The following is a 22,117-nucleotide window of genomic DNA, read 5'->3' as shown; positions in this document are numbered from 1 at the left end:
GATGACAGGGAGAGAAACAAATTGGCTGTGTGGCTGGATGCAACAGTCTATCATGTGCAAAATTCTGCATTCCTCAAATGTTGGGTTTGGAGTGACAGGCAAATTTACTAATAGAAAATGCTATGTCTTGAGAGCTGAAATAGATGCTGTACCAAACGCATGCTTATCCCCATTGTTGGCTACAGTAACGAGCACATAGATACTGAAGTATTTATGTTGGGAAATACATAGAAGTGCTTAATCTTGATGTGAATTACAAGGGAACCTCAATTTGAAGTGCAGTGGTACAAGACTTGTTTAGATGACCATCCAAGTCAGAACTGGGCTGCCAGCACAATCTTGGTTTTATGCCACAGATACACTGTGATTTGAGCCCAGCTCACTCTTTCTAATAGCCCATGACTTCCTTTCTCAGTGTGCTCACACAGGTTGGCAGCCTTGTTGTTCCATGACGAAGCCTGGTTTCTACAGACTTTTTTTAAGCAATTTTTCTTCAGAAGAACTATGCAATAGTTTTTAATCCACATTTTATATTAGTGCAGGGTTAATTTTTCCTTTATGCAGTAATATCGACTTTTTCCTTGCCATACCTGGCTAGCGCTGACATACTACTCCCAGGCACGACAGGAAAAAATGTGCTTCACTGCGTCGCAACCCTCGTTTCCCAAGTGTCCCTCAGAAGGCTATTCCCCCCCCCCCCCCCACTCCAGCACAGGTATTTTTTTTCCTCTGTCGGACAACGCGATAAAGGCTAATTTAAATGGCGAGCACACATCCATGCGAGAACACTTCACAGCTCCGGGGAGCGGCCGTCGGGCAGGCACGTGCCGCCGGGAGCCCTGAGCCCGGAGCCCTGAGCCCGGAGCCCTGAGCCCGGAGCCCGGAGCCCGGGTCCGCGCTGTTCCCCAGCCCGGCGCCTCCGGGGGCCTCCCGGAGCTGCTCCCGGGCCGCACTCCAGCCCCTCGCTGCCCACGGGCTTCTGGCTGCCCACCGGCCCCGCTCGCTGGTCGGCGGCCGCGGAGCCGGCGGCGGGGCGGGGAGTGTGTGAGGGGGGGCAGGGGTGTGTCCTGCTCTCCTGCTCCCTGCCCGGGGCACAGGGGTCTCCTCTCCTCTCCCGGCGGCCGCGGCTCACTCGGCCGGCCGTCCCGCGGCGGGACGAGTGGGCTGCCCGGCAGCCATGGCTCGGGAAAGTTTGCCGCTGCTCCTGCTGCTGGCGGCGCTCGGCAGCCGAGGCCAGTCGCCGTCGCCGCCGCCGCCGCCGCCGCAAAGAGGTACAGGGGAGCGGGGAGCCCGCGCCTCGCCCGCCCGGCCGGGACCGCGGAGGGGGAGGCCACCTCGCCACCCGCTCGGGAGTCCTTTTGGTGACGGGAGGGACGAGGGGACAGACACCGAGCGTGACAAGGGAACCCCAGCCTGCAGAGAGGGGACTGGGCGGGCGGCACCAGCGCTGGTACCTCGGTGTCCGGGCCGAGGAGGGGCTGCTGCGGGAGCTGCGCTGCGGCCCCGGCACACCGCGCCTGCCGCAATTCCCGCTCCCTCCCACACGCGCCTCATGGTCGGAGCAGCGCAGGTGGGCAGCGCTGTGGGCCGACGTGCAGGGGGAACCGTGTAGGTGCGGGACGGCTGGAGGACGTGACCCGCTCCCGAAGCTCACACAAGCGTTACGGGCTGATCTGCTGGCATCCCTCCTCCAGCCGGGATGTGCCCGTCTGCCGGCATCTCTGTGACAGGGGAAGCTTGATAGGCTGTGTTGAAACTCGTGTGGGCTGCCTGCACCGCTTTCAGTTCAGGTGGCGATTTGATGCGCTTAGCCCGACGCAAAGCTTTTCTCTGTGTTAAAAACCAGCCACGACTGGAATGGGAACAAAATCAGTTCTATCCTGCGTGGGTAGTAAGTGTCTTAGACATACCATTATCATGCATTATGCAGTGTTTAGGTGTGTTGACACTATAAGGGGATTTTTTGTTTGCTTTTTCATCTAGTGTTCTGTGGAAAGATCAAAAAGGGTGTTGTATAGGTACGGGAGAAATAAACTTTAGTCAGTTTCTCAGCTCTCATAGGAAATCCTTAAAACCATTCTTCAGCCCACAGTATTTCTTCTGGTGCTTACACTTGTGGTCTTAACGTTTTTAGCCTTGCTGAAATTAATTCAGTTAGAAGATACTGTGGGTGTGTCAAAATAAAATTAATTCAAGACCCTGGATTAACAGCTATCTTTCCTTTGGCCATGATGTCATATGATAGGGTGAACATTATGGATTAGGAATTTTTACAGTTTAGGTTTTACTTTAGAAAACACAATGCACTGACATTTTATGAGAAAAGGTCTCAAGCAGCTGACAACTTAATATGAATTTTACTGTGTGAGAATAAATAGTAGGTGATCAAATATCTGTGTAGATAAAATCTCACCCAGAATTAGACTGTGTTTAGGTAATGACTTATTGGTAAACATTAAAGACTAGTATTTTAAAAGCAGAGCATTTAAAATGCAGTACATAATGCATTTTCTTCTTCCTGATCTTTTCTTCTTTTTTTTTCCCCCCTCCAAATTAAATTTTTTGGCTAATATTGATGTGGCATTTCTTTTAGTATTCTCCCTCTTACACACATACACACAGACAATTTTAGAGAATGTCCTTTTGTTTATGCAGAATCATGGTTTTCTTTAACCTCAACAGTGAAGAGATATGTAAATTATTTTCCTTTTAATTTAGAAGTGGGTGTGTTTGGTGTTCATCTGCTGCATCACTGATACTATAAGTGAGTTCTGTAATTCAATGAGGAATCCTAGGACTTTTAATTAAATGTTTATGTAGTGATGAGACCTTCTAAAGTTAACAGCTGAATTCAAGTCCTGGCCTGCCAAATTTTTTTTGCCATTTACTGTCTTCTAAAATTCTTTTTAAGATCTGTTGCAGCTGCTAGGAGGTGCTAGCACTATGTAAATGTCACTGTGTTGCCCACTTCAAACAAAGAGGTAATGAGTTCCTCTGTATTGCCAAAAGTTAAAAAAGTCTGATTTCACTGAAGTCCTGGGGGATTTTTAATGTGTACAAGAATGTTACTAGACCCATGGTTTATATCTTTAGACTTACAGCTTTTGTTTTTTGATTTGAATGTTATTTGGTAATAACCATAACGTTGGATGCTAAGTATTGCTTACTAATTGTTAGCATCAGTTGCATGTCTGTGGACAAAATTATGTAACAGAGCTGCAATGCTTTGAAAAACACTATTTGAGACATCACAATGAATTCCCATGTTGTTTTATAGAACAGAACAGTTCAAGAACATCTTGCACCTCAAAGATGGGAACAGTCTGTATTTCTTTTTTTATTTCTGTTCTCGTGGTTAATTTTTTTTTTCCTTTTAAAATTGTTAGAAGACTTACTGTGGTTAGAAACCTGGAGTTAATTTCAAGCTGGTTTTTTTTTGTTGTTGTTGTTGTTTTTTTAGCTACACATGTTATCTGTTCTTTTGTTGTTGGAACACTAAATAGTCATGCAGAATTTCTGTCATGGTTTGACCCCAGACACTGACCAAATACCACACAGTTCCTTACTCACTCCTTCAACAGCAGGACTGGGGAGACAATCAGATGGGTAAAAGCTCATGGATTGATATAAAGGCATTTTAATAGGTAAAAACTGTGCAGGCAAATAAAGCAAAACAAGGAATTAATTCACTGCTTCCCATGGGCAGGCAGGTGTTCAACCATCCCCAGGAGAGCAGGGCCCCATCATGCATAACAGTTACTTGGGAAGACAAACACCATCATTCCAAACATCTCATAGTTCCTCCTTCTTCCTCCCACTTCATATACTGAGCATGATGTTATTTGGTATGGAATATCCTTTGGGTTATTTGGTGTCATCTGTCCCAGCTGTGTCTCCTCCCATTTTCCGATACACCTCTGGCCTCCTCGTGAGTGTGGCAGTATAAAAAGCAGAAAAAGCCTTGGCTCTGTGTAAGGCCTGCTAAGCAATAACAAAAACATCTCTGTATTATCATCATCACTGTGTTCAACACAAATATAAAACACAGCCCCATGTGAGCCATCGTGAAGAAAATTAACTCTGCCCAAGCCAAAACCAGTTCAATTTCTCAGAAAATGGGAGAATCAGAACCAGAAAGGCATGTGTGTTCTTCAAGAGTGTTTCTTAAAGGAGTGCATAACTTGCAGTTAAGGCAAATTGGCCAAAGTGTTATGTAGTGTTCCTTTGAATCTTGAACCTTGATTCATCCCATTCGGTGTGGAATGGGAGAGAACCAAAATAGTAGTAATTTAGAAAGTAATGTAAAATTTCTTTTGATCTTGAGTTCATGCATTTATGAAGGGATGTCAATATCTGTTATGAGAGAGAATGGAAGCTATGTGTCTGTGAAAGGAAGGTGTGAATAGTAGGGACAGGGCTAAGGAGCATACATTGCACAGTAACTTGATCTGTAGTGTCAGCTGCTGACACCAGTGGAGATAATTCATGGAGTACAGGTGCTTCTAGCATGTGTGGAAGGAAGTGTAAGTTGACTCCAAGAGGTGATGTATATAGGATGCTTATAAAGTCAGTGAGATTTCTCACTTGAAAGAGAAATGAGGGATGAACATCAGCAGGGTATGACTGGTGCCAGTCTGTTAGGCAGTGGATGGTGTCAGGCAGGTCAATATTTTTAAGTCTTTCTGTAGGTGTACAAGTTTCCAGAGACTTCAGTTCAAAACTAAACTGTGTTCTCTGTGTTATGTCATTGCAACTAGGATTTATAAGATCCCTTCCCACATACAAACATGTGTATATTATACCCTATACTCTGAAAAGTCAAGAGACAAGGCTAATAGGACATTAGTTTAGTATTTCAGATCCTAAGAATGAAGAATGTTGTGTAGACTTAGATTCTCTGTTTCCTGAGGCAAAAAACCACCCCAAATGTTCTGTTTATGTAATCTGTTAAAGCAATAAGCCAAGTTTCCTCTTCGTAGGCATTTCTTTGGAGTAAGGTCAATTTCAAAACTAACCAACACCACCCATCTCTAATCTTGTAATGGAGAGCATTTCCATCATGGTTGATGGCATTTAAACATTCAAAGCATTTTGCTGGCTGTCTTTGGAGAACAGGGCTTGTATGAGATTTAGTTGGTAGATTTGCATTCTACTTTCCTGAGAAAACATGACTTAGATGATTGTTTATCAGTTTGTTCTCACCTAAATAAATTTTGAGACTGTTACCTAATATCAGCAAATATACAAACAGTGCAAAAATCTTTACTGTATGATCACTGAAAATCAATGGCTATTTAAGAAAAAGAGTCCTAAATTACTTTATGTTCTGCAAGAAGAATAGTAGAATTTAGCCATTACCCATTCAGTCCATGTAAGTCAACCTGTGTAGAACTCTGGTTTCAAAAATATGAAGGAGATTATGTCTTTTCTGGAGGTCTGGCATCTTAGAATGCATAAAATTATGTGTATTTTTTTAAAAAAATATTTACTTAATTCAGCTTCAGGATTTTATGACAAGTAGCAGACTTTGTTCACTGAAGGTGTACTGCAGTATGCTACATCCTGTGTGTTCCCTTTTCACGGCCACTCTGTATGCTGTTTAATGTTCTGGCAGATAAATTTTTGGTGATCTGGAAATGATGATTTCTCTTCCTTTTTTATTGTTATTTTCATAAATGTATGTGTACAAGACCATAATCAGTTCTAGAAACTCTTTCAGCAGTATTTATTACTGATCAGTAGGGATTAACCAGCCCCAAAATGGTGGGAGATGCTGCTCTCAAATATACGTCGTGATTGCTTTTAACTTTTCACTTCAAAGCTGTTGTCCATATAACTTTCTTATAGTTTTATAACTGTCTGAGAAAGTGAAAGCAGAGGGAATTAATATGTAGTATTAGTATTTAAGCTTTAGAATGTGAGAAATAGTAAAGGGCCAGCCTAAGGTGTTAGAAATAGGTAGAATTATCCAGACTGACTGAAGACAAGAGTTTTTTGTGTAAATGCTTTAACTAGAAATAACTACAGCCCAAGCAAATGAGGTAGGTCTTGTACAAGAATGTGTGAATTTCTCTAAGCAACAAATAGGAACATAAGATGGTAAGACACACTTTATATTTAACCTCCTTATTATTAATTTTTCCTCCAAGTCTTTTACATGAGTCATTCTTATTAGGCTTAAAATGCTAAAGTCAGAACAGTGGTTCTTTAACCTGTTCCAAAAATCCGCTTTAAAATAATACAGCAAACAATCATTTTTAATTAATTCAGGCTGGAGGAAGGAATCCACCCACACATGTTCTAATTTCTTATCCAGCTACTTGGACTGACAGTTTTTTGAGATTATCGTGTTTTGGAATAAGAGGCAGCATGAATTCCTGCAGTAGGGTGGATTTTTCTTTTCTTTTCTTTTTGTTTTCTTTTCCTTCCCCCCCTGCCGAAGTCCAGACTACTCATATTTATAGGTCAGGAATGGTGGTAGGACACAAATACATGCAGATGTGAACCAGTGTGCATACCTAATTATCTCCTTTTCTTTCCCAACTTATTTTTCATTGATAATAACTCCTTAATTACTGGGTATTTTTCTCCTAACCAAGAGTGTTGTCTACAATATGAGAGCTCATATGTCACACACTAGCAACTCAGGCCACAACAGCAATCATACAAACCAAATCTTGCTTACAGATATGCAATACAGACCAAAATGTTATGTTTGTTAAACTTTATGCTGTTTCCATCCATGTGTTTGAAATAGGAAAGGGAGTTCCTTGTGTTTGCCAATAAAGCTGTTTCATGAGCTGGCTCCTACTGGTGACTACATGTTATTTATTCTCTTTTACCAGCTACTGTAGTTGATAGCCAATTTCTAGTTTCTGTTTTTCTGCAGTTTTCATGTTTTCTTCAACCCAAAAATGTAGATAAGAGAGGTTCTGAAGAAAATTATTTTTTTGCACCTCTTCTGTACTGTGGGTAAGGTTGAGATTAGACTTTTTATGATTTATTTTTATTAGAAAAATTACAAGATCTCCAGAAAAAAATAACTTGGATTTGTGTGATTTTTGTACTGACAAATAACCAAGATCCCTCAGGATTCTTGCAACACTCAAAACAAATAACTGTTACTACTCACATTTCTTGCAGCAGTTCAGTCTCCATTAGTTACACCTTAGCGTCACAAGGATTTTCATAGGACTCTTGCTCCCTGCCAGATTCCTCTAGCAGACATTATCTTTGAATCAGACCTTGTAATAACATTAGACTGTAAAGCAGCTGTAGTGGTATTATGCCAAAGAACTCTTGTGAAAGCTCAGGAAGAATAATGAACATTCCTGCAGAGTGGATTATCCAAATACCATTATAATGCCTTGTTCTGTCCCAACTGACGTGTATGTACTATCATCATGATTCATGGATTTAAGATGTAATAAAAAATAAAATTATCTAAAAGTGAACAAAATAGCATATAAAAATTATTTTTATAGCTGTATAATTTTTTTTTAATGGAAAATTGCTTCATCTTCTCATTGTTCACCTTCCCCAGTAAGTGGGGGTGCTCTTCAAGGTCGATTAGAAAGAATTAGAAGAATGCCTCTAAACATACTGTAATGTATTTCCCACTGCTAGGGGCAAATGGAGCAATGCTGGGGACTGGTTGGAAGTGCAAGAAAAAGAAATCAGAACCCCTGTTTTTCTGCACACTTCCAATGATAATGAGAGTTAGGATTTAGTTTGGTTTTCTACATACACACCCGCTCCTTATATGAACCCTGATAATTTTTTGATGCCACTTTCACTCAGGCTACATTTAGGTTTTGATGGGAGATGCTGAATGTGGCAATTTATTACTCTTTTTATGCTAACTGGTCAAGAGCTTGCAATCCTGTTCCACAGAAATGTCTGGGTAATCTGTACTGTAAGGAATTGCATTATATATTAACTTTCCTGGAGTTTATCCTGCACTGGGAATGAAGAACTACTGCTATACATTTGTTGCTGAATAACTTTTAGACTGAGAGAAGGAACAAATAGCATTATATTTACATATGACTATGTTTATAAATATGTGTGATAAAATACTGTGTGGCAGGGATAACTATTTTGTGCATTTTCTGTGCATTTCTGCAGCGGTGATAATGTGAGTAGTCTGGATACCTCTGAAAGCCACAGAGCTGTATGGAACAAGAAATCCATGCCTTTCAAAGAGTACGAAGTAACATGGTAAACATACAGGGCTTTTGAATTTGGTATGTGAGACCACCAGGAATAGAACAAGTATGTTTGTGCAAATCCCAGAGCTGGTGACTGGGATGTGGTGCACTTGCATATCTAATTTGACTGTGTGAATTAAGCATGAATTTTTGCCTTGTCAACAAAAAGAGGATTGCAGACCACCACAAATACATTTCTTATGTTTAACTTTAAACGATCACTGACACTACGGAATTAGTTAATATTACCAGGAAAAAACACAGATCTTGATACTATTTCATCCCTGTGGATCACTTGTTTAGTCAGCTTTTATGACAATTGTGGCAACACCCCAACTGTGAATATAGGAATTCCAGCATGTAGTTTGCAGCACAAACCAGAGTACATTTCTCATTGGTTTTTGATTTTTGTACAATTGGAGATTATTTTCCATTAATCATTCCTTCTCAAAGATGACTGAGCCCTCACAGAAAAAGGTTTTCTTTACCATGGGAAAAACGCCCACACAATTTTTTAATTGAAAAATACATTTGTAATATGCCTACTGACTTAAGCACAATGTCTTTCTACAGCTGGATGCAGCCTTCTGAATTAGTTCCATTGTATTAAGGTTGTGCATTGTGTGGACTTGGGGTCTGTGTGTGTCACTTTTGCTATGCTTACATAGTAAATATGAGAAATATTTTCTAAATTCAGAGTAGGTGGGAAGTCTTTACATTCATGCCCTATAATAATTGATTATGCATGCAGATTCAGCTTCTTTGCCCCACTGGAGCTTTGACATAGACAGTAAGACAATCATTTGCTAGAAAAATTAATAGTTAAATGCTTGTATCATCTTCATAGCTTGCTAACTAGAGGAGAAAAAGTACTGAATCTGCCTGCCATATTGAAAGGAGTTACTGAAAAGTGACTTTGAAGCTCATAGCTTAATTGGTGAAAGAACTGTTGTGTCATATAAAAGTGATGGAGAAAGCAACAATAGCAATAATCATCATCATCTGCATCAAGAGTTTGAGTCAGTTCTTGGGAAAATAAGACACTGTCTCATAAGAATAAAGTGGAACTCAAGCTGTTAGCCTGAGTCATTTTTCTATTGATTGAGGATAAACCTTATCCGTTGGTCAGAGTTGGTACACTCATGATTTCAAAATCAGCTGTATTTCATAGAGAATATCTAAATAATAATATCTAAAATAATCAATGGATACACTGTTTTTTAGTACTTTGGTTCTTCATGATAATTCACATGTCTGAAGGCTGTTTGTACAGTACTTTGCTTCCACTTGTAATATCTTTTTGTCCCAAAATATCTATTTAAAACTTCTCTAATTCAGAGGGTTTGATGTAGCTACTTGTTCTGCCAGTCTGCTTTTTGCCTGCACCTCAATTATGTCCCATAATGTCACTCAAAATAATGAAATCATATGTGTGTCACAAGTAAGAGAGAGAGATCAGTGCTTGGTTTAGTATATTACTTTGGGCAGAGTACAAAACTGTGTGCATAGTTTTTGCATAGTGCTTCTGTTTTTCATTATCTATAAAATATGGTTTTTATTTTAGTAATTTATGACTTTTCATTTGAAAACATAACTTACAGATACACGTGAGGTTGCAGAAACATGTAAAGGCTGTCAGTGCTCATTTTAAAAAAACACTGAGGAGCACAATGTACTTGTTGAGAGTAAAAATCTGGGAGGCAAGACTATGCCTGGCTGAAAGAAGAAAAATAAAAATAATTAGATATTCTATGAGATTACTGCTAAGAAATGAAGCTTTTGCTTCAGGAATTAACCTTTGCTGATATGAAACCTTTTCTTTGTATTCCAGGCTCTTTGGGACTAAGATACAAATGCCGTATAGGGAGAAGGTGGTATGGTGCTGGATAACATGTTTAAAATATTTGATGAGAAAAATTGTGGTGATGAACAGACTAATGAAAGGTACACAATAGTTTCTGATTGTATTTAGCATTATAGAAAACATAGATAATATCCTCGGGGTTTTGATCTGAACAACAGATACGGAAGGATAGAAAAGCTGATTTATGAAGTTAACAACTCTGGGTATAAGATTTGTTTTTAGCATGGAAATGTTTGTGAAATCAACTTTGATACAAATTAATTAAAGCTGAGGAGTGCTTTCAGCACAAAGGCTCTAGGAGAAATAGGTATTCGAATTCAAAGCTTATGGAAGGTTGTAAAGAATTTGCTGTGAAAATGCTGATAAAGTAATGGCATTATACAATTGATTGTTGAACAGGTTATATAAACAGCCTCATTAGAAAAGAAATAGAAGACAGAAAATATGATGCTCAGATTACAGAACAAGTGTAGAAATAGTAAAGACATGGATAAATATGAAGCATTCACGAGATCCAGAGTGGTTTTTTATATTATATGGAGAAAAGAAACTCTCAAAGAATGTGTATTAATACGTCTATATTAATAAGGGCTATAATAGTAGACCTGGGTTTTCAGAAGAGCAGTCCGAGTATCATAAACTGTGATATCACAGAAAAAAAGGGAAGAACTCCATTTATGGTAAAATTAATAAAATTTTTGACAATCTATATGCCTGTCTGGGATGGAGATAGTCTTAAATTGAATTGATAGATGTAGATAGATGCGAACATGAGTTATGTTGGAAGCTGTTCAGTAATTTTTTGTAATGCTTCACTTAATTCTGCTCTTCCTCACTTAGCATGAGGAAATGCAGCATTCAGCTAAACAGGGTTCAGCTAGTTTCTTACAACTCAGTTATTAAAGATCCAGTAAGTAGCAAGTGTTCTGCCTTATCTAAGCTGCCATGACTGATCAGGAATTCCAGTTGTACAGTCACTTATAGACCATCAATTTTCATATGTATTTAACCATCTCTTTGGAAGATGGGATAATTTGTAGGCAGTCTGCTTCAAAAATGGTGAAATGTATTGTGTCTTGAACATAGACTGTGCTTTAATCATCCACCTCACTTCTGTGTATTTGTGAAACAAACCCATTTCACATTTCTCATGCAAGAAATTCTCTGTCTCACTTATCCTTAATTTTATTTGTAAATATTTTCATGGAAAGACTTATGCCTGGAAACATTAAGAAGCACAGCACAGAAAGTGTCACGGAATAGACATCTTGAATAAGTGAGGAAAAGTAAGGCTTAAATAGATTCATAGTTTCTATAAATATAGGTTTGTGTAAGTTGTTGCAAAGTGAAAACAACTCCTGATGTAACACTCATAGTATGGACTTCAACTACTGCCTCTCTTCCTCTGCTGTATCACAGAATGACTTGGATTGGAAGGGACTTCTAAGATCATCTTGTTCCAATGCCTCTCCCATGGGCAGGGGCACTGGACCAGGTTGCTCAGTGCCCCATCCAGACGGGATTTGAACAATGACAGGGTTATGGTGCATCCACAGTTTCTCTGGACAACCTGTTCCAGTGCCTCACCATCCTCACAGTAAAGAAATCCTTCTGTTTATCTAAACTAAATTTCTCCTGTTTATTTGAGCTTGTTACTCCTAGTCCTGTCACTACACTTCCTGATGAAGAGTCCATCCCTGGCTTCCCTGTAGGCCCCTTTCAGACCCTGGAAGGTTTCTATGAGGTCTTCATGCAAACTAGGCTAAACAGCACTGATGTTGCTGTTATGCCAGCAGAGTGTTCTTCCCAGTTACTGTTGCAAAGGCTCAATCAGTTTTGTGCCAAAGAAGCTGAGTGACTGAACAGTGTGTGCCTGAGATAACTTGACAGACCTCCAGGGTAAAATGTGCCCGTAAGAGCCTTTATACTGCTCAGGTGCACAACTTCACACATGGTCCATAAAAGGTGAGCGCTCTCTTAAGCTACTCTTGTCCCATAGTGTAGAATAGTTTCTGGGAATTAAAAGGAAATTTAGCTGAAAGGTATGAAAATAAATACTTCCAATTATCTGAAAATCCATTGATGAATGAATTCATTAATTGACCTAACTGTCTTTGTAATACATCATTTAGTTGCAAAGTGAGTCAACATTATTAAGACAATCTGGAATGAGATGAAATTCGTTTCCTCAATCAGTTTAATAAACTGAAGTAATTATTAAATTTCATGTTAAAAAGACATTATATTCTGCATAGCAGACCTTTAAATCACTTCTGGAATTAGTTTAAAAATGTAGCATCTGTCTACAGTATGACAGTTCCTCTACAATTATTTTCTGGAAGTGAAAGTGAACTTATGTATTCCCTGTTAAACCAAATCCACAGAGAGTCCAATGAAACAATTTTCTCTCAATCACTACCTGGTTTTCCTTTATGGCTGCTACTTGAAATATCTGAGTAAAACTGTATGATTTGTACTCATTTTAGAGGAAAGTTGGGTTTGTTTGAAATTACAGTGAGATTCTTACTGGCTTCCTCGTGGCAAGAATTCAGCTCCAAGTCATTATGGAAGAAGTATACAACATAGAACATAACATTTTGTTCCGTCTTACTGTTCTGCTGAACGTATTTGTGTGCAAGCCATTTATTTCTACAATGTCTGGAAGAACAAGCGGGTCCAGAAGGTCCCAGGGGTGTTAGAATGAATTGTTAAACTGAAGTATTTGCTGTAGTTGAAAGCTAGGGAGTGAGTGGCTATACAGAGCTATGAAGAATCATTTAGTGTTGTTTCCTGTTTAAGTGAGGCTGTGTTTCTATCTTTGTATCAGCTCCTTTGATTCTACAGCAGTACCTTAACAGTAAACAAAAGATTTAAGATAAACTAATCCTGGAAATAGTATGCTAGGGGAAGTTCTTTAAAATTAGATATACAGATCCATAGTAGTCTCTTTTGTTAGGAATTAAACTTATCTGTGTTGAATTTGAGATGTTTTCACTGTATCAGCTGGGCTGAAGAAACAGCTGTTCTAAGTCTGTGTGGATCAAAATATTGACATGTCATCATATGGTACTTCTGGAATCCCACTGTTCTGTTTCATAAACATTAATCACTCCTGCATATGTACTTATGAGTGTATCTATGTTTTACGGAAAACTTGACAAGGAGTAATGCCAAACAGTAATATAATTCTTTATGTACAAATAATTCTTGTAATTCTTACCAGTGGTAAGAAACTTCAGAAAAGGATTCAGCCTTTATTGGATAAAGTGTCTTAAGAAGTAAGCTCAAGGTTTTAGAGGCTTATTCTAAAAGAATTCAGATTAATTTTTATTAGCAGAGCTAATTGTATCTGACACCTTATTAGATTTTAAGGTGGATTTAATGTGTAAGAGTGTATTTAGTATTATTGGACCTAAAGAGATTTTAAGATATGATACTTCTCATCCTTAGTTTCCACTAGGAAATATAATTAGCATGAAAGTGAATTAGTATATTTGCTTTATATTTATTTATTTGTTTTTAAATTGGCAAGCACACACAAGCTGTTTTCTTCCTGAAAATCTTTGTAGCTTTCTTCTCAAAAAACCCCTGAAATTTTAACCTACTTTATCTCTAGTTAATGAATGCTCTCTTACTAAAATCTTAACTGAATTTTTGTTCCTGGTGTGTTCTAGTATACATCAGAGAACTTAAGCTTCATCACAATGTATGTTGCTCTACCTAAGATGCAACAAATATAATGTTTAGAATTACTGCATATTGCTGAGATGCATTAAAATTTCAACCACATTAATAATCTAGGGCTTTCAGAATTTGGCAACAATGTTGAGTAAATCTGTGTTTTTGATACTAGACTATGGGTGCAGGACTGAGATAAAGAGCATGTAGTTTAGAGCAGACAGATGGCCCTTAGACACGACCTACCTGTGGCAATAGAGACTGTAAGGAGAAATAAGTCAGGAGATTGTAGCTATTCTGAGGCACTTTGTTTTTTAAAATAGTGTTCTTAAGAGCATTCTTGACATGAGACAGATCGTATTTCTCACCCTTGGAAGAAGCCTTTTCATGTATCAATAATATTGTTATACTTCATCCCCTTTCTCTATGGAATGTTTCCGCATAATGTCCATTAAATTGAAATTTTTGTGTCTGTCTAGAATAGACAGACTTGGAAGGTGAGCTAAGCTGTTCTTTCCACATTCATAAATGAGGTATGTATACTGCTATTTAGATAAGTGCATTGTGCTTTTGATATAATGGATGTATAATGGAATACTGAATTAATTTTAGTATTCTAGTAATGTTGTTAAATCTAGCAGGTTCGTGTCTTCTGCCTACAGACAAACTTATCCTTGAATCTGGCAACTTACTTGGTACAATACCTGATAGGGAAAGGTGAGGTACACATACCTTGAATAATTCGTTTGTGCGTCAGTCCTCAGCCTCATAAAAAGGCTCAAGAGGATTATTTTAATAGGCCTGGAAATAGAAGTAGTTCTTGTCTGAGAAAAACATGCATATGTACATGAACCTTTGTCTTCCTCAGAAGTGACAGGGATGTTTTTTGTTTAGTTTGTGGGGTTTTTTCTGTTTCTTTGGTTTTTTTTGCAAAGCAAGAGGCTCTCTTGTCAGAATGTACTTTTGAAAAATAGCAACACTTCTGAAGCCAGATGCTCTATGATACTGGGTAGTCTGTTGTTGGATTCAGTTATTTGAAATGTGTGATGAGGGATTGTTGTTTTTCTTGAAATCTGTAATTAATCTGCTTGAGGGAATCTGGGGTCAGGTTTCCTTTACAGATAGGAGTATTCCAGCACAATATTCCAGGAAACTCTTCTGGCTGATGCTTTTTAAGCAATGCATGGCATGATACATATAAAAATATATAGATATACTATATATATGTAATATATACAATAAAATATATTTATATATTATATATACATAATACATATAATGGTATGTATATATAACATACATTATTTTAATATATTTTATATATCTTTATATCTCTATATCTTTCTCTATAGCTATATATATATATTATATCTCTATATCTCTATAGCTATGGCTATATATATATATATATATATGGGTTTTTTACACATATTCTGTTACTCCAGTCCTGGTGAATATGGATGATTAGCCCCACATGTATCAGCTGACTAGGAAAATGGCAACATGGTGAATTGTGTGGTTTTTAAATTTGGTATTTGTCTTAAGGTGATGCACAGTGGTGTGAAGAGAGTGGTGAAGCAGGCTGTAGAAAGAATTGTGTAAATAGAGATACTGTCCTTTATTTAAGAGTAGTACACTTTCAGTGTTCTTGTTCTGCATGCTCAGTATGGGATTTTTGAAAATTTTCCAGTTATTGTTTTAGAGGAATGCTTAGTGTTCGCAGAGTCAGGCCCCAGAAGGATGAGTAATGCATGAAGGACGCAGAAGTTTAGTGGCCTTCTAAATCAGGTCACAGCCTACTTTTTTTGCCTTTGATAACAAGCTCTTGTGAACTTGATATTTGAACAACATAAATAGGAAGTTATAAATTTAAATAAAGGTTAAAAAATAATGCCCTAGATTTGCGTCTGGATTTTGTTACCAGTCTTAGAATGCTGCCCAGAGCAACAGCATGCTGCATGGGAAATCTGATAACGTTGTGAATCTTTCAACCTTATGCGTTCTAATCTGAATGTGGTTTCCTGTAGTATTGCTGATATGCCAGATAAAACAAGCTTGGATCCAAAATCAACCTCTGTTATAAATGGATGCTCTCTGTTACCCCTATTTGTCCTGTAATCTGTGATTAACTGTTCCCTATCACAACAGGAAAAACACTATTATATTCAGTTTTGTGTGCAGATTTGCTTCCAAAAGGTAAGCAATTGCTGTTTACATGACTGTTTAGTTCAAGTGCAGTGATGTTTTATTTTATGGTACATTTATGTGCAGAAATACTTTTATTCAAAGCAGCATCTTCATGGCAACCAACTGCTTTCATGTTTCGTCAATGGCTAAAAACTTTTCACCATGGTGATGAAATTGTCATGATTTGTCTTCTTCAAAGTAAGCTTTTTAAAAATTTAGTTGAAGTTATATACAATAGATTACTTATTGAGAATTGAACTCCTGCAGCAAAATTTGTATGAACAAATAAAGTTAATTCTTTTGCTCTTTCTAAGTGCTAAGTAGAATTTATGAATAAAAATACCAAGATCTGGTCCCATTCATTCCTTTTTCCCTGTGTGAGCAGACTTCCATCAGACGTTTAGACATGAATTAAATGAATTCCAAAGTCCAAATTTCCTAATTACTCAGAGTTTTGTTGGTTTTGTGCTCTAAAATATGTAGTATTACACAATAGTCTCCCCCCATTTCACTTAAGGATTTTCATATTTCTAAAGAAACAAGCAAATTTTGCTGCTCTCTTATGCTAGAAGTTTCTTAACATTGTTTTTCTCTAACTCAGTATGGCATTTCAAGAACATAGCCAAAGAAAGAAAGCTAGCACAGAAACCCAAGCCACTGAGACATGAAGTGCTGGGGGAAGTATCTACACAAGTTAACATCAGGCGTGTAGCTTGATTAGGGAGGTGTTCATTAACAGAATTGTTTTACTTCATACAGAACTTCAGAATACAAGTTTGAGGTGCTCTGATTTCTCTTCTGAAGGAGGCTTGCTCAGATCTAAATAGAGAGATTAACTGCTCCAAATTTAGGGGCTTTACTTTCTTGCCTTCTACTCTGGTACTGTTAGACAGAAGGGAGGTCATGAAGAAAGAGATAATGTAATTGAATAATGGATTATATAATTAGCAATTGAGGCCAATACTCTTTAGATAGAAGGGCAAAGAAAGAATTGTAATGATAAAAAATATTGGTGATGTTACAATGAACTTTTTGTGTTGAAAGATTAGACTAGTCTAGTCCCCACAACTGAGAAATGCTTCCTTTTGTTTTCTGGATCAAATTAATATTCAAAACATCAGGAGAACAAGTTGAGTAAGAAGTGTGAAAATGCCTAATCCTTCCCTCTCCTTCTCAAGTAGTTTGGAATTTGGGCCAGTCTCCTAGGAGCTGAAAAGCATGTATTTAAATCCTTTTAGACAATTATGGATCAGTCCATTGTACTGAAGCTATCTGGTTTGTTTCAAAAATTATGCTTCCGATGCTTTATTGGATAGGGAAGAATGTCAAAATTCACAAATCATGTATTTGGTGGAGGTGACAGTAATTGAAGTCTCAGAAAATGAACAATACTTGTAGTATTTCTAGGAGTGGAAATGGCCAAAACTAGAGCAAGTCAGAAGCTGAGACCTACTCTGAAAAATGCAAAACTTCCTTCTTTCTTTAGAGCTCTCATTTTTGAGTACTACATGTTGACTATATTTTTTCTATAGCTTGCTACAAGTACTGCAGGCAAAGAAAGTTTATAACTTTCATACAACATACACCAACATACAAAGACATAGAACTAAAGTTTTCAGTGGCAAAACTGGCAATAGAAACCAGCTACCAATGTCTTCCGTAGGCATTTTATTACACAGCTATATTCCCTGGAAGTTAAAAAGTCATGGTTTTAAGTTGCTTTATGGCTCTTCTGTGAAGAAATTGCATCTGTAAAATATTACTTGCAGCTGTACTTATGGTTTAGTGATAGTTGTTAAAGATTGCTATTATGAAAGGAAAAGGAAGCGTATTTTCAGATTTCATTTTGAAATACATGTAAGCTGAATTCAAGAAATAAGTATGATTGTGACTTTTGTAAATCCATGAGAAGAGAAGAGCAGGAAACCCTTGTTCTCTCATAGTGGAACAGTGTCAAAATGATAGTTTCCATCCTATAATAGTTTACTTTGACTTATCTAGATAGTGCAGAAAATTCTGCATGCCTGTCAGGAAATTGAAGTCTGTAAGATATTCCATATGTCAGGATTACAATGTCAGGGAAGAAAGCATAAGAACATGGCAGATTTCATGTAGTGAGAACCACATGCCTAGGAACTCAAAACAGCAGAAAGTTTTTCCAATGTTATTGTGTAAAGTTTGCTGTTCAGGCTTTTTTCCAACTAATTTAATTTCTATCTTTCTGAAAAATAAATAGCCCAAGAAATCAAAATCATATCTGGAACTTGGGGTACTTATGAACTTTATGTATTTATAAGACAAAGATAGTACCTAATGCCAAACACTGATGTCTTAAAATTGAGATTTTCTGTATTTTGAGACAAGCGTTAAGGCATCTGAATTTGCAAAAACAGGGATATAAACCAAATGTCCTAGAACACACATCACCAGTACACAACTTTTCATGGCTATTCCCATATTTTCTTTTCCCTTCTCTCCCAGTGGAATCTTCCCTTCATAGTTTTTTGGGGAGCAGGGATGGTATGTAAGATCTAAAATAGGTTCCTTGAAAAGACTGTGTTTTAACAAGTGGTAGGTTGCCACATCATAAAGCTTTCTGAGGAAAAGTGATAAAGTTTCTTCAGTTTCTTCAGTTTTTTTTTCATTTTTCCAGGCACAAGATATGATCAGAATTTTTGAAAACATGAGTTTATGTTGTAAAATGGAAATGTTGTGATTCATTTGTGTAGCATGACTAACCCCAAATATTGTGAAAGTAGAAGCTGTGTGTCATCTCCATTACCTTCAGAGAATAGGTGTGGTTCATGGTTACTACCTCACTAGATTTGTGTACTTCTATTTGAAAGGAACTTGGCAATCTTGTCATTGAACTTCAATAAATCAAATATAATGTAGCTGTTTTCCTTTGAGATTTTTTTTGTACTTTCTAATCTAAAGCTGAGCCAACAGAAGATGTTTCCCCTCAATAGCATCAGACACAATAAACAACTGTTGTTGGGAAGTCTGCCTATCCTTTTGTGTATATAAACTGCAATTTTGCATGACCTGAAGGTGGATGTTGAGATTATGTACACTATGGAGGATTCTTAGACTATGTGTGGCAAGTGTGCACACATTAGGCAATTTAAATGCCTTTTCAGCATGCCTCAATTTTTGGCTTATAAAAATTTGAGGAAGATGTTGAAAATTGGGAAAGGCAGTATTTGTGGTGCCTTTCCTTAAACTCTCTGCAGCATATGGAACATACACAAAATTCCCTGATCAGCAGAGAGCTATGAACATTTTTAATGAATATATTAAAGCTGGGTGAATGCCAGCTACTTGTTTTTTAAAGCCTTTTATTAGAATTTAATTGTTTTTAATTAGGTGAAAGAGCCACAGCTCTGTTTTAAAAGAATATCTAGGTCCTAGTGGGCATGATGAGCCATTGTGGACACTTAATTTACTATTTCCACTCCTGAGAGCTTGGATGCTGTTTCAAGACTTCGGAAGCCTGCGGCTTTTCTGGATCTGCCTTGCTAATGTGGCCTCTTTTCATGAATGAGGGAAGCCTTAGCTTACATAAAAATATAAGTAGGATTAGAATTTTTAAACAGGTATGATTTTCTTCAGCAAAGAAGAAAAATTCAGGCTTAGATGCAGCAGTAGTGGTCTTGGAGTCCTTCAGGCACTGGTCTACTGTGGTGTCTCAGTGTTTGACATGAAGGAAATAACAGGTGAAGACAGTCTGTTATGCTAGCATTGGAAATCAAACTCAAGAGGATTTTATCCTTAATCCTTTCACTTTGTTACACTTTCTAAAAAGCTATTAGATTTTGGCCTTGCAACTTATTTTCTTACATCGAAGTATGAAAAACTAATGTTTCTTACATATTTTTTATATTTATGTAATTTTCTCTCTTTTTCCTCATGATGCTCGTTTCCCCATCTCTACTGACTGAAATTGACTTGAAAATTATTTGTTACAGAAATCGTACATCATATATTCAAAGATAAGGTCTGAGAAATCATAAATCTTACTTTTAAAACCCAGAATGTTCACTAGGCTAGATATTTCATTCCTTGAAAACAAGAGTGGGAAACAGGGAGGCAGTAGAAGCAACTAGGATGTTATACTGACTTACCTGCAGATGAGGTGGTGAATTAGGCAAGATTTGTCAAGATGATAATATATCCCTGTAGCTATGGATCTGGTTTCAAGCTTTCTATTCTGCTGAGCTCTGTCAGATATAGAGGGATGAGATCATTTAATAGACCAACTAGTTTACATATGGAAAATGAATGAACTTCATGAGTACCCAAGTCTTTGTTTAGTTATGGAAAGAAGGTATAATATACCTTAATATACCTTTATCTTATCAAAAGACTCAGGAAAAGAAGTTTTAAGTTTCTGCAGCCTGCAAGGAGAACTTTTTTGAATGCCCAGTAAATTCTCATGAAATGACATTTGTGATCTGCTAATAGCCACCTTCCTTTGGTACAGAGCTTGCTAATAGCCACTTTCCTTTGATGCAGAATTCAATCCAGGAAAACATGAGAAATTACTTGCAGCTTGGGGTTGTGAGGCGTATAGGGGAGGCAAGATCTTTAAAGAGATGAATGGCTGTAGTTTGGTGGAGAAGTAAAAATTTCAGGAACATGAACTTAGAAATCTTCTTAAAGGCTTGTGAATAATGACACAGGTCTATTATGGACAGAAGTTACCTTTATTACGTGCTGTAGATCTGTCTTGGCATTTAAGTATCAGGTATATGTGATTATTTTTCCTCTGGGTGCTATTGCTATATGTGCTATCTGGGATGTCCCATATATTTTGTCGGTATCTAAGGTACTCTCTCAAGCTTTTTTAAAAATATAAGACACTCAATTCCATAATAAAAAAACAGGATAACTGTTTTTCTGTGGTCTCTGCAAAGACATATATATTCATAAAGTAAAAAAATATTCAGGGTTTAAAACTCATATAATAATTTAGATTAGAATAGCTAGACTTTGTCATGGAGAATATTGAGCTATGTGTGATGTTACATAAACTGGCTTTTTGGGAGCATGGAATGACTGCAATTACAGTCAATGAAGTATTGAACATTATAGCTGAACTCCACTGAAGTTAAGCTGCATTTGACAAAGTCAACAATTCAATTGAGTACAGATAACTCTTTCCTTCCTTCCTGTATTTGAGTGGTGGTAAGTGCAGGCGTGTTGTGAAAGTACAGATAAAGTGTATTTCTCTGCATGTGATCTCAGTGGTACTCCTGTATGAAAGATAACTTGGCTGATACATGGCAGCTCTGGCTTTAACTATGTGTGTTCATTTGTAGCAGGATGCATGCACAAGCAGTATTCCTGGCAATGGATTCATTGTCTATATATTGTCTTAAAATTGGTGTTTTATAAAAGCATGTTAATTTTAAGCAAATGTGTAAATGTATATTTATATAATTATGTAGTAATCTATACAAAAACTATCTGCTCAAGTATAATATATCTATTAAGCACTGTATTCAAGGAATAGTGGAGATACTTAATACATTAAGTAAACTAAATTAAAACAGAATATGTATTAGTTAAAGCCTAATCTATTTCTTGAGTAGTTCCTGTAAGTGTCAGGTACTCAGAGAATTACTGGTTGTTTACATTAAGTAATAGTAATGTTATTTTAAAAGACTGACAATTGCTTGCCAGTATTACATAGATTGTGATGGTTTGGGAAAAAAGAAATACCCTGACCAGTTAAAAGGCTGAAATCCAAGACCAGAGATTTTCTGCTTGTCTTGTTATGAAGTGCATTGAGGCTGTATACTCAATCAGTACCTAGCAGCCAGGTAACCAGGCCAAAGCAGGTATGCTTAAAATATCATATATTTTTCAGTTCTGTTTATGGTGGAGTTTGGAATGCTGATTGCTTTGACCAGCTGGGACAATCTGGGGACCAACTGAGGGCATACAAACCAGTGTCAAGGTGCCATTTTGCTGCTTTGCAGAATCAAACCTGATCATTTTGCTACCTAAATCCCATTTAAGTACCACACAATAGTTAATTTTAATTAAATTGGAGGGACTTATGTATCAGCATGTGGGTCTTCCTTAGTATGCTAGAACATTTATATCTAGGCAAAAAAATGAAATCTGACCTGCTAAATATTGTGTGCTTGTTGGAATGGAAATAGTGAGCAGA

The 22,117-nt window shown here is 37.4% G+C and overlaps 1 protein-coding gene across 1 annotated transcript in view; it reads left to right on the top strand.

Moving 5' to 3' along the window:
* Positions 1-1,076: 1,076 nt before the first annotated feature.
* Positions 1,077-22,117, top strand: part of LAMA2 (laminin subunit alpha 2) — a 336,031-nt gene continuing 314,990 nt past the window's right edge. The window contains exon 1 of the mRNA XM_033512805.1: positions 1,077-1,271. Coding sequence (XP_033368696.1) covers positions 1,178-1,271 — 94 coding nt within the window. The 5' untranslated portion in view covers positions 1,077-1,177. The remainder of the gene's footprint in view (positions 1,272-22,117) is intronic.

Source organism: Parus major, chromosome 3, assembly GCF_001522545.3.
Source record: "Parus major isolate Abel chromosome 3, Parus_major1.1, whole genome shotgun sequence".
NCBI classification, from domain to species: domain Eukaryota; kingdom Metazoa; phylum Chordata; class Aves; order Passeriformes; family Paridae; genus Parus; species Parus major.
This window is presented reverse-complemented; position numbering and strand designations above follow the sequence as displayed.